The sequence below is a fragment of the Myotis brandtii genome, unplaced genomic scaffold (assembly GCF_000412655.1).
Source record: "Myotis brandtii unplaced genomic scaffold, ASM41265v1 scaffold464, whole genome shotgun sequence".
Taxonomy (NCBI): domain Eukaryota; kingdom Metazoa; phylum Chordata; class Mammalia; order Chiroptera; family Vespertilionidae; genus Myotis; species Myotis brandtii.
In genome coordinates this window covers 566986-579984 of record NW_005367743.1, presented here as the reverse complement: position 1 = coordinate 579984, position 12999 = coordinate 566986, and the positions used below count along the sequence as shown (strand labels likewise).

Sequence of the window (12999 nt, the reverse complement as noted above, 5' to 3'; positions counted from 1 at the left end):
GCACCTGCGATGTGGCAAGCCTGAGAGGAGACTCATGACGCTTCTCCCCAAATTTCTGCTGTTCCCCTCACCCTCCTTTGGAATTCAAGGAGCGGACTTGGGCAGGGCCTAAATGTCAGGAATTCAGCCGTGCGTGGGGGCTGCAACCCTGGACTATGGAAATAGTGTCCACAGCCAGGTGAGAGGACATCCTACAGAGAAAAAGCCCTGATAAAAGTGAGGGGTTATTCTCACCAGTATCCAATCCTTGGACCCACTGTTACATCTTACCCTGACTTCTTTTGCCCTGAACATAACTTTGAATATCATCTTGAGATTTTCTTGGGTGTCTAGAGCTCAGGACTTGGGCTGAGTCTTACCGTCTCCCATGTTAAAGGATTCCATTTACTTTCTAGGAAGCTAGCCTTGATGATGTCCTATTTACAGGCTTTCTGACCATTGGTTTCTCCCTTTATGGTCTGTACACTGGTCCTCAAACTTGGGCGTACATCAGAATCACATGGAGGGCTTGTTACAGCAGACTGCTGGACCCAGCCCCATAGTTTGGGTAGGACCGGGCTGGGCATTTCGATCAAGTTCTCAGTTTATGGTGATATTATTAGTCCAGGGACCATCTTTTGAGAATCACTGGCAATGCAGGAGGAAAGAAACAAAATCTCGTAACCGTCTGATACATTGTGCTGTGTGAAAGTCCTGCGATGGTTGCTCTCTAATCACCAATTTCGCAGTAACTCACCCTTAACTCTTTCTTTCCTATAGATGTGCTTACCATCAGCAGATACTGGTCTTCTCTTCAATTACATAAGGGGGCTCTGTCCCCTTTAACACATATTTAGCCAGACTTAAATACTTTTATAGACCTCAGTTCTTAAAACAAGAACTTCAGTGCTTATAACCTTTTCTGTGGACACTCCCACCTACAACCACACATACTACCTGTGTGTACTCTTCTGTCGACCACATGAAAGTTCTGAAAGACAGCTTTTGCTGTATTTTAGCATCTGTACATATTTTTGGACCATTTCAAAGTAAACTACACAACAGTCTTGGATTATCAACAAGATTACAACAGAATCACAAATTTTACCTACAATTTGAGGTTTAAAGTGGTTTAATGTTAAATCAGAACATTTATACTGAAAAACATACCCTATAAAAGTGCTCAGGGTGAGTTTTGGAAAAAATGGTGACCCTTCAAGGACTGTGCAACTTACATGAGCACGTGAAAGATCGATCAACTTTAACACTTATTTAGACCCTGGTGACCCAGGCTGTGCTGGTTGCCTTGTCCCTTGTAATGGACCCAACATTTATAGCAAAGCCATTTGTATCAAGAGACTGACACAAAAGCAAAACTTCCCAATGAGCAGCCAGAATTAAATCGTTCCTATGTCTTATTTTTCTTTCCACTGGAAGTGGGATTCAGGGAGAAAATTTAGATTAATTACATGTTTAAGTTGATCAAAGTACTGGTTCAGTTGTGAAGACTGGAAAAGGGAGGCGATAGTAACTGAGGGAGAAAAATGGCTTCCAACATGTTAGCTGTAGCACAATTCAAGTTTATTCCATTTGTTCTTGCAACACAAAACTTAAACACAGTATTAGTTAGCATTCTGATGTACATGAACTAGGATAATATGAGAAACCCAATTGTGTCAAAAGTATTACATTGTGGAAAAAATGAACTCAAATATATCAAAATGCACAAAGCATTAGTCTTCCTCTGTTACTGCTTAGAAAGATATGATTGTTTCTCCATTTACAAAATAGAATCAGGACAATTTAAATTCTTTAAATTTTGCATGCAAAAACACTGCAACTGCTTATGTAGGAGGGCACTCTCACCAGCTTCTATACACAATCGAGTATGCAATATTTCATGGAAGAAAACAGCAGCTTAATTGAAGTGTTAGGGGAAAAAAATCAAATACGTACATACTGATTTGAACTCCATTATTTGAGAAAAAGAATCAATGAATAAAGGGGCTACTTGCTTGCAGCTTCCACACACTGAACCACCTACCTCCCCTTCATGCCCCACTGGGTTTAGAAGGTGAGCTATGCATAGAAGAACTACTTGGTTTACTCAGGTGCTGTATTTGAACTGTAATTCTATAGATACCAGTCTGAAGCTGCAAGGGAGAATTTGTTAGTATACTAATAGCATAGTAAACACTCGGGTGTTTTTATACACCTGTTTTTAATTGCTATAGTGCATACGAAATGACTGACTTAATACAAAACTACAGAACATGCAAGGTTTTTGCTGAGATGTTAAATATTACTTCAGTGGAGAAAAAAAAAAAACGTACTTAACCTTTCACTAATGCATGTAGTACCAAAAAAGCAGACATGGTTTTAACTTCCTTTACTCAAATATGAACATTAAGTGTTGTGAATTTTTCTGCCAAGTGGTTCAGAAATACATTATAAATAACCTAGTTAAAAAAAAAAAAGAAATTGTAAACCATCTTGGCCAGACTAGTCTATGTTTACATGTTATTTTCTCAAGCAACTGCTTCATAATTATGGGGTTTACAAAAAGACTGGGAAAGAAGAAGGCGCAGTAGCCTCCACTGCATCACAGGGAACACAGGGCAAACTGTACAAAAAGTCACCTGGCTTCTACACCGGTGACTGTGGGAAGCAGACCAGGTTCAGGAATGATAGGACAGTGCACTCTCTGCAATAGCCAACTAGAACAAAACACTGAGGATGTAAAGGTAAAACTGTGTAGAGGGTAATCCAAGCCTTTTAGATCACATTATGCCAAGAGGTGAAAACAAAGATTTCAAAACACCTTGTTGATGGTTAAAGACTGATAGAGTGCCCTCCATCTCCAATGAGGATGGCTCCAGGTTTCAGTTCAGTGCGGTCATGAAGTACTGATTACTGACTTTTACTGACTCTAACAGGCTGCATTAAGGCAGCAGAATTAGCCAAATGTACAGGGTTAGGCTAGTTTTAAGTGAAAAAAGCCACAGGATAAAAAAGGGTTCATAGGGAAAAGTACACATGTACGTGTACACACACACACACACACACACACACACACACACACACACCACACACTAACCAACCAATCAGCAACTGATCAATAAGACCTATTAGCCAGGCTGACGGTTCTTTGATAGTTTAACTTTGCTGTCGAATGCTACATTGCCTTAAAAAACCATCCATAATTCTTTATTATCCACACACACACACACACACACACACACACACACACACACTCCACACACTAACCAATCAGCAACTGATCAATAAGACTCATTAGCCAGGCTGACGGTTCTTTGATAGTTTAACTTTGCTGTCGAATGCTACATTGCCTTAAAAAACCATCCATAATTCTTTATTATCCACAATCTGAATACTAGTCCCTAACCCCCCGTTTTTAAAAATTTGAGGTACATTTAGTTATTGCATGACATGGCTAAGGAAAAATCCTAGTATTTTTAGAAAGCTTAAATGGGTGGCAGGTCAAAGGAATCTTAGTATTTTAAATGCACAACAGCAAAATTTAAGAGTATATGCTCTAATTAGTCATACTGCTCAAGAAATAAACATTTGAAAATGTGTCTAAACATTTTCTGCAGGTCATAATTATTTTAGGGCTGTATTTAAGGGCACAGAGTACATCTTGAAAGTGTCACACTTTATATGATGCATGATTTAGAAAAGAATAAAAAATATACTGTGCAGGTGGGCTGGCCTATGTTCAGCAGAAGTTTATCAACAGCTGGGGAACCTGGTAACAAGCATATTTTTGAAGAGATGGGGGTTAAATTTGTCCAAATAGTAAATCTCACCCCAGTGATAGCTTTGGTGCAATAAGTAATCAGCATTCAAGATGGGTCAAAGAGACATTCCAACAATGTTCCTTGTTCTCCACACATAACCGGGGCCAATCCATTCAAATAGCAAATGAAGAAAACTATAGGTACGAAGACAACTGTTCTCTCTTTGTATGATACTAACAGGCTTATGGCTATGATTCTAGTTTTACATCCCCTTTTACTACCAGCAAAGTTTAAAAGTGTTTCAATGTTATATAAGTATTTGAATCTAGAGGAGAAAAATTTATGCATACTGGAATGGTTTCTCCTATAGACTTCCAAAATTTAAGATTTTATAAATAAAACTAGTCAGTTTTACCTAAAGATACATGAAATCCATGTGAAAGGGGAGAGGAAATCCAAAGTTCAGGCATCTAGCAATTTAGGTGTGCCCCATCTCACCTTCACTGAGCTTTCGCGTAAAGGCGGAAAGTCACTGAGGCAAGATTTGGTCACCAACCACAGGCAGCGATCTTCACTACACCAGGAGATTCCCCAGAGTGCACCTTAAGGCAGAAGGCTAGAGCTAATTGCTTATCTCAGCACCCTAAGTTTACATCACAGCAGCCACTACTGCTCAAACAGTTAGGGCTACCGATTATGTAGAGTTGGCCTTTGTATAATCAGACCCTCGACACAATCTAATTAATGAATTAGCTAGGGAGCTGAGAAGGTCAAATGTTACCGTATGTCTTTGCTCTCCCTTGGGTATAATCTGTGTATTTTTGGAAATGGAAAAGAGGCTGACTTGATCAGGAGGCTTTGTAAAAGCCTGATTGTAGTTTTTGCCTCTCCTCCAAAACATTGGTTTTTGTTTTTGTTTTCTGGTAGTCTGATTTCTTATGAATTTCTCTCTCCCCTCACCCCTCCTAAAGTATTTAGCTGAAGAAGCTGGCAGATAGAGAGTGACAGACAGACAGGCAGCAGTGTGAGGCCACAGGAGAGTCATTCTTCCAGAGCTGTCAGCCCATCCATCCATCACTGAAGTAGGGCTTTGATTGCCTGGTTGTCAGTGGCTTCAAAAGCAGTTAGTCCATCTGGGCCTTTCACAGTCTTATCAGCACCCTGGAAAAGAATGGGAAAAGCCTTTATCATTATGAGCCCACAACTGAGAGAAGAGAACGAGACTAGATTACTCGGCATCCGCTAGTGTTTATACCTAGAATTAAAAAATTCTCTTACTTAAACAGAGTTCATCCTATTGAAGAACAAACCCTAAACACTTCGCCAAGTTATAGATTAAGTTATAAAAATGTCAGATTATTTTTCAGGCACTAGAAATTGTAAACTACACACACAACTTGCCAATAACATTGGCAACGACTGGCTTTTATTATACTAGCATGTATTTGCCCAATTAATTAACCTTTAAAAATTAATACCCCTAGGTGTAATGTAAAATCTCTTGCTAAAAAAGGAAGTATCATGGTGACGAAATTATCTTTCCCCTCTCTGCAACTTTTTGGAGAGTAGACCTAAGTGTTACGCACATTATTTCTAAAAATCTGGGGCTTACAAAACTTTTATTTTAGACAGAGTCCTAAAGAACACGTGTAATACTGATCGTTATTCTTATAAACACTTAGCAGTGAGTGGCTGGGACATGGCTAGGAAAGGGGCTCTGTGACGCACTCTGGGGATGAAATGCTCTCCAGCCTGCCTCAGTGCTCCTGGAGGCTGCTGTTCTGGATCATTTAGTTGCAACACGGTATTTTAGGTTTGAGAATGTGGACCTATACCTTTGTGTCCACCCACTGTTTTAAATCTGTCTTCTTTACTAGGATAAAAGTTCCATGGGAGCAGGAACCGTGTCCCCAGTGCCTAGGAAAGTGCCCAGTGCATGGTAGCTGAATGTGCTCCCTGAGCCTCTTTAACTACCAGAGACAGCATTATTCCCCCATTGAGGGTTCTCTTTGCTAGCTCCACCCAACCAGGATTCAGTCACCAATTAGTCTCTAGCATCTTTGCCAAATCTCATTATGTGTTCCTAAGGCCTAGCCTACAGAGCTGACTAAACTTGGCATAGGTGGTCCTTTAAAGACCAACTCTAGTCTAACTCAGCAGTCTCTTCTCCCATTAATCTTTCTATGCTTCAATCCTATGGAATTTCTCACCATTTCTGAACATACCATGTGCCACACCTTTATACATGCTGGTTCCCAAATGGAATGTCTTACCCCCTTTCCCTGGCAAATCTATTCAATCACTCAACAAATATTTACTGAATGTTTGATGTGTAGACATTGTAAGGGACTGGAGAATCAAAGAAAAACAAGACAATCTGCCAGCCTGGCTGGTGTGGGAGACAGACAAATCAACCAGTATGAATCAGTGGGATGAGAACAATAATGGCGTTATGCACCATGATGAATGGCCTGTAACGCAGAATGGGATGTGATAGAGGGTGTAACAAAGAAAGTCTTTCTGGATGAGGCAATGCCTGCCCTGAGTCTTAATGAGTAAGTACAATATGATTAGGTAAATCAGGAAGGAGATGACGACAGATTCTAGGAAGTGTGAAGTTATTACAAAGTCCTCTTCAATATGATCTTAAGTCTCCATTTCCTCATTTTCTAACTTAACTGCTTTATGGAACACATGGAACTCATTGCTAAGTGGGAGAGAAACCTGTAAGAACTTCAATATGGTAAATCCTCCAACATAGGTTAAATGACAATAATTGCGATCACTGTATTCAAAACAAATTCATTTTGATAGTTTTTATAATTAGCACTGTACTATAATTCTGCATTAACACAAAGTTAAATAGTACAGTGGACATATGTTGCTTTTTCAGCTTCCAGAGTTCATTTCCCTTCTTTTGGTAACTGCATCCTAATTTCATTTTGAGGAATCATTTGTCCCATTGTGTGGACTCCTGGGAACATTTTTTCATAGAACTAGATGAATAGTTTCCTTGTTGTGCAAAAACTTTTTAATTTGATGTAGTCCCATTTGATTATTTTTTCCTTGCCAAAGGAGACATATCCAACACATTATTACTAAGAGCAATGTTAAGAGTTTATTGCCTATGTTTTCTTCTATGGAGTTCTATGGTTTTGAGTCTTAAATTTAAGTCCTCAATTCACTTTTTTATTCTTGTATATGGCAAGAAAATGATCCAGTGTCATATTTTTGTGTCTGTCCAATTTTCCCAACACCACTTAATGAAGAGACTGTCTTTATTCCATTCAATATCTTTGCCTTTGTCATAGATCCATTGACAATATAGGTGTGGGTTTTTTTCTGGGCTCTCTACCCTATTCCATTGATCTATGTGTTTGTTTTTATGCCAGCACCATGCTGTTTTAATTACTATAGCCTTGTACTAGTAGTATAGTTTGCTATCAGGTAGTGTGATCCCTCCAACTTTGTTCTTTCTTCATTGCTTTGACTATTTGAGGTCTTTTGTGGTTCCATATACATTCTAGGATTATTTGTTTTAGCTATTTGAATAATGTCATTGGTATTTTGATGGGGATTGCATTGAATCTGTATATTGCTTTGGGTAGTATGGATATTTTAACGATTCAAGAGCATGGTATATGCTTCCATTTACTTGTATCCCCTTCAATTGCTTTCTTCAGTCCTACAGTTTTCTGAGTACAATTCTTTCAACTCCTTGGTAAAATTTATTCCTAGGTATTTTATTCTTTAATGCAATCGTAAGTGGGATTGCTTTCTTAGTTTCTCTTTCTGATAGTTTGTTATCGGTGTATAAAAATGCAACCAATTTCTGAACATTAATTTTGTATTCTATTTTACTGAATTCATTTATTAGTTCTAATAGTTTTTTAAAAATTATTATTCCTCACCTGAGGATATTTTTCCCATTGATATTTAGAAAGAGTGGAAGGGAAGAATGAAGAGGGAGAGAGTTCTAACAGTTTTTATGTTTGGATTCTTTAGGGTTCTCTCTATATAGTATTATATAATCTGCAAATAATTGGTTTTTCTTCTCTTCCAATGTGAATGTATTTTCTTTTTCTTGTCTGTTTACTGTGGCTAGGACTTCCAATACCAAGTTGAACGTAAATAGTGAAAATGAACATCCTTATCTTGTTCCTGATAAGGAAAACACTTTAGCTTTTCACCATTAAGTATAATGTTAGCTGTGGGTTTTTCATATATGTCCTTTATTATGTTGAAGTATATTCCTTCTATCCCCACTTTGCTGACAGGTTTTTATCATAAATCAATGCTGGATGTTGTCAAATGCTTTTTCTGTATCTATGGATATGATTTTCACCCTTCATTTGTTTATGTTATGTATCATGTTAATAGTTTTGTGGATATTGAACCAACCTTGAATAAATCCTACTTGATAATGGTGTACTATCTTTTGAATGTATTGAGGAATTCAGTTTGCTAATATTTTGTTGAGTATTTTTACATCTATGTTCATCAGGGATATTGGCCTATAATTTTCTTTTTTTGTAGTGTCTTTGTCTGGTTTTGGTATCAAGTTAAGGCTGGCCTTGTAACATAAGTTTGGAGTCTTCCCTCTTCAAATTTTTGTAGTAGTATGGGCAGAATAGGTGTTAAGTCTTCTTTGAATGTTTGGTAAAAGTCAAAGCCATCTGACCTAGCACTTTGTTTGTTGGGAGTTTTTTAATAACGAACTCAATTTTGTTAGCAGTTATTGGTCTGTTCAGAATGTCTCTTCCTGACTTATATGTTTCTTCCTGGAAGTATGTATATTTCTGGGAATTTATCAATTTCTGTCATGTTGTCTAATTCAGCGGTCGCCAACCTTTCGGATCTCGCGGACCACCAGTTGGTGACCGCTGGTCTAATTTATAGGCATATAATTGTAGTATTTCCTTATAATGCTTTGTATACCATGGTGTTGGTTGTCATGTCTTTCATTTCTGATTCTATTTGGGCATTCCTTTTTTCTTCTTAATGAATCTGGCTAAAGTTTTACCAATTTTGTTTATATTTTCAAAGAACCAGGTTAGTTTCATTAATCTTTTCTATTTTTTTTGCCTCTATTTTGTTTGTTCTGATTTTTATTATTTCCTTTCTTCTACTCACTTTGAGTGTTGTTTTTTTTCTAGTTCTGTAAGGTGTAAGGTTAAATAGTCTATTTGAGATTTTTGTTGTTTTTGAGGTAGGCCTACGTTACTAAATTTCCCTGTTAGAACTGCTTTCACTGTGTCCCACAGCTTTGGAGTCATTGTGTTTTCATTTTCATTCTTCTCAAGAACTGAAAAACAGTTCTTCCTTGATCTCATTAACCCATTCATTGTTCAGTGACATGTTGTTTAGCCTCCACGTCATTGTGTTTTTCAGTTTTCTTCATGTAATTTAGTTTCATATCATTGTGATTGGAGAAGATGCTTGGTATGATTCCAATATTCTTAAACTGAGACTTGTTTTCTGGCCTAATGTGATTTATCCTGGGAAATGTTCCATGTGCACTCGAAAAGAATGTATATTCAGAGGCTTTTAGGTGAAATGTCCTAAAAATATCAATTAAGTCATTCTTATCTAATATGTCATTAACACCGCTGTTCCCTTGATTTTCTGTCTGGATGACCTATCCATTGATGTCAATGGGGTGGTAAAATCCCTTATTACTATAATACATATATTTCTCCTTTATGTCTTTCAATATTTATTTTATATATTTAGGTGCTCCTACACTGGGTGTGTAATGTTAATGAGAGTTGATCCTCTTTAGATTAACCCCTTTATCAATACGAAATGCCTGTCTCTTGTGATAGCCCTTGTTTTAAAGTCTATTTTGTCTTTAATATAAGTATTGCTTTCTCAGCTATTTTTTCTTTTCCATTTGCATGATAAGTCCTTTTCTATCCCTTTACTTTCAGTCTGCATGTCTTTCAATCTGAAGTGGGTCTCTTGTAGGCAGCTCATGAACTTTCATTAAAAAATCAATTTCCATTAAAGATAATTATTGATAGGTATGTACTTTATTGCCATTTAATTGTTTTCTGATTGTGTAGTTTTGTGTTCCCTATTTTCGTGTATGTTGATGACTTTCTAGTGTAGTATTTGGACTCCTTTCTCTTTATTCTTATAAATTTCTTATAGGTTTTTGGTTTGTGGTTACCATGCACTTCATATTTATCAAACTATGTTTTTAGCCGTCTATTTTAACTTGATGGCCGCTTAGTTCAAACACATTTTTACTTACCCGCTCCATATATTTTTGTCATTATTTACTTTTTTTGTGTTTGTGTGTATTTCTTAATTTACTGTTGTAATTACATAATTTCCCGACTTTTGCCTTTTAACCTTTGTACTGTAGTTGGTTGAGCCACTGATTTTTACTATTTGCCTTTGTCGGTGAAAGTATTTTTATTTCTATATTTTCTTATTCATATTTTTAATCTTTTATATTTAAATAAGTCCCTTTAGCATTTCTTGTAATGCTAGTTTAGTGTGATTAATTTCTTTACATTTCTTGTCTAAGATACTGTAACTCTCTGTTGACTTTAAATGATAAATAGCCTTGCTGGGTAATCTTGGTTGTAGGTCTTTGCTTTACATTATTTTGAATGTTTCATGCCAATCTCTCCTGGCCTAAATGTTTCTGTTGCAAAATCACCTGACAGTATTATGGGAGCTCCCTTGTATGTAACTAAACACTTTTCTTTTGTTCCTTTAAAATTATCTGTCTTTAATCTTTGACATTTTAATTAATGTGTATTGGTACAGGCCTTTTTGGGTTCCTCTTATTTAGAATTCTCTGCACTTGAATTCCCTCTAATGTAGTCTTCATTTCAGTTATTGTATTTTTCATTTATACGTGGTTGTTTATCTTTGTTGAAATTGAGTTCATGTATTCTTCCCCTGAGTTCATTGAGCATCCTTATAATCAGTGTTTGGAACTTTGTATCTGGTAGATTGCTTGTCTTCATTTTGTTCTTTTTTGAAGTCTTGTTCTGTATTTTCATTTGGGACATGTTTGTCTCCTCATTTGGCCTGACTCCCTGTGTTGTTTCCATGTATTAGGTAGATATGCTTATTCTACTCATCTTAGCAGATGTCCTATGAGGCCCAGTGGCACAGTCTTCCTGTTCACTCGAGGCACTTGCTTCAGGGCATCCCTTATGTGGGTGTGTGCACTTTTCTGATGTAGTTGAGCCTTGATTTCTGTTGGCACATCAGTGAGTGGGATTGACTCTCAGGCTGACTGGCTGTGGGGGCTGTTGGTGACTACAGCAGACAAGCTGTTGTCTGGGGGCTAATCCCATGGCGCGGGAGGCTTTATTGGGGTTCTGGTGCCAGCCAAATCTGCCTTTCATGTGTGTGGATGTGGAGGTGGCTGGGTGGTGTCGTCTAAAGCCAGCTACTGGGTGTGTTGTTTCTAGAGCCTCTTAGGAAGAGCTCTGGTGCAGGGCAAGATCAACTGCTGTTTGTGTCCAGCTTAGGGTGACCAGTAGGAGCTACAAAGTAATCTGAAGAAGGCTGCTGCTTGTGCTTGGAGGTCCTTGGGAAAGGCTATGCTGTGTACTGAGGTGCCAGGCTTGAGACTCTTTGGTGGGCCCCATGATATGAGATGAGTCAATTCAGTTTTCCTTCATATATCTCTGGTGCTTTTTGAACTGCTACCCTTGCAAGCTTAGGGTAAATTTGTGCGCCACCAAATCTTTGCATGGGTCCCTCAAGAGGAAAAATACTTGGGACTCTAGTAGCCCTACATATCACTGTGATATGCAATCCCTGCTGGTTTTCACATCCAGATGTCATGGGGCTCCTCTTCCCAGCACTGGTGCCCCAGGCTAGGGCTGGGGTCCCTGCTCCTCAGGGGGGACCTCTGCAACCCAGATACACATCCCAATTCTTAATCCCCACACGAAGGGTGTGGCACCTGCTTGTTCTGTCTCCACCCCTCCTACCAGTATCTACATGGCTTCTTCCTTACATCCCTCATTATAGGGTTTCTGTTTAGCTAGTCTTCAGGTGGTTCTCAATGATAGACATTCTAAAATTTAGTTGTAATTTTGATGTGGTCATGGGAGGAGGTGAGTACAGAGTTTACCTACACTGCCATCTTGACCCGAACAGTATTACATTTGATTCTCAATTCAAACAGCAAAATCTGCACCAATGCCACTGTGAGGATTTGATAATGCTGGTGGTATTTGAGAGGGGTATTCATGTATTATCATTAAATGGCTGTATGAAGTTTTTTAATGTAGCACAGATAAAATATTGAACAAAACATGAATGCTATCAGATAAGGTTTTTTTCTACATTTTCTTAACAGACTTTTAGTATTTTTTACTCTATAGCAGGGATTGGGAATGCCTGGCCTGCAGGTCGTATAAGGCCTGCAAAATTATTTGGCCTGGCCCTGCCAAGGCATTAGGAGTTAATTAAATGTTTGACTAAATAGAGCAGGTTAATTTTGAAGTTGATAATTTTGTATGGCCCATGAGTGATCTTATAAATATCCAAATGGCCCCGGGCAGAAAAGAGGTTCCCCACCCTTGCTCTATAGCAATTGTATATAAGATGTAAACATTTTGACTTATTGTAAAAGAAAGGCACTGAGTAAACTTTTGTTCTGTACACAAGCAGGAACAGTTAACTAAGAGTGGTCTGAACTAGCTATGAGTCAATAAAATAAATGTTCAATAATCAGTGGTCAACTGTGGAGAACAGTATGGACTTTCTTCAAAAAACTAAAAATGGAACTACCATTTGACCCAGTGATCCCACTTCCAGGACTATATCCCAAGAAACTAGAAACACCAATCAGAAAGGATATATGTACCCCTAGGTTCATAGCAGCACAATTTACAATAGCTAAGATTTGGAAACAGCCTAAGTGCCCATCAGCAGGTGAGTGGATTAAAAAACTGTGGTACAGCCCTAATCGGTTTGGCTCAATGGATAGAGCGTCGGCCTGCGGACTGAAAGGTCCCAGGTTCGATTCCCGTCAAGGGCATGTACCTTGGTTGCAGGCATATCCCCAGTAGGGGGTTTGCAGGAAGCAGCTGATCAATGTTTCTCTCTCATCGATGTTTCTAACTCTCTATCCCTCTCCCTTCCTCTCTGTAAAAAAATCAGTAAAATATATATTTTTTTAAAAAATAGAAAACATAAAAGATGTTTCTAAAAAAAAAAACCAAAAAACAAACAACAAGAACAAAAACAAACTGTGGTACATCTACACAAACTACTACGC

General features: G+C 38.1%; 2 protein-coding genes across 2 annotated transcripts in view; both read right to left on the bottom strand.

The window, feature by feature from the left end:
• Positions 1–1538: 1538 nt before the first annotated feature.
• LUZP6 (leucine zipper protein 6) lies at positions 1539–2354 on the bottom strand. The gene is given in 2 exon segments (XM_005875606.2): positions 1539–2243; positions 2340–2354. Coding segments are annotated over 2 exon segments (228 nt in total). The 3' UTR covers positions 1539–2030.
• A 982-nt stretch (positions 2355–3336) lies between these two features.
• The window catches only part of MTPN (myotrophin), an 18993-nt gene continuing 9330 nt past the window's right edge, over positions 3337–12999 (bottom strand). The window contains exon 3 of the mRNA XM_014547162.1: positions 3337–4901. Within this exon, the coding sequence (XP_014402648.1) occupies positions 4815–4901 (87 nt within the window). The 3' untranslated portion in view covers positions 3337–4814. The remainder of the gene's footprint in view (positions 4902–12999) is intronic.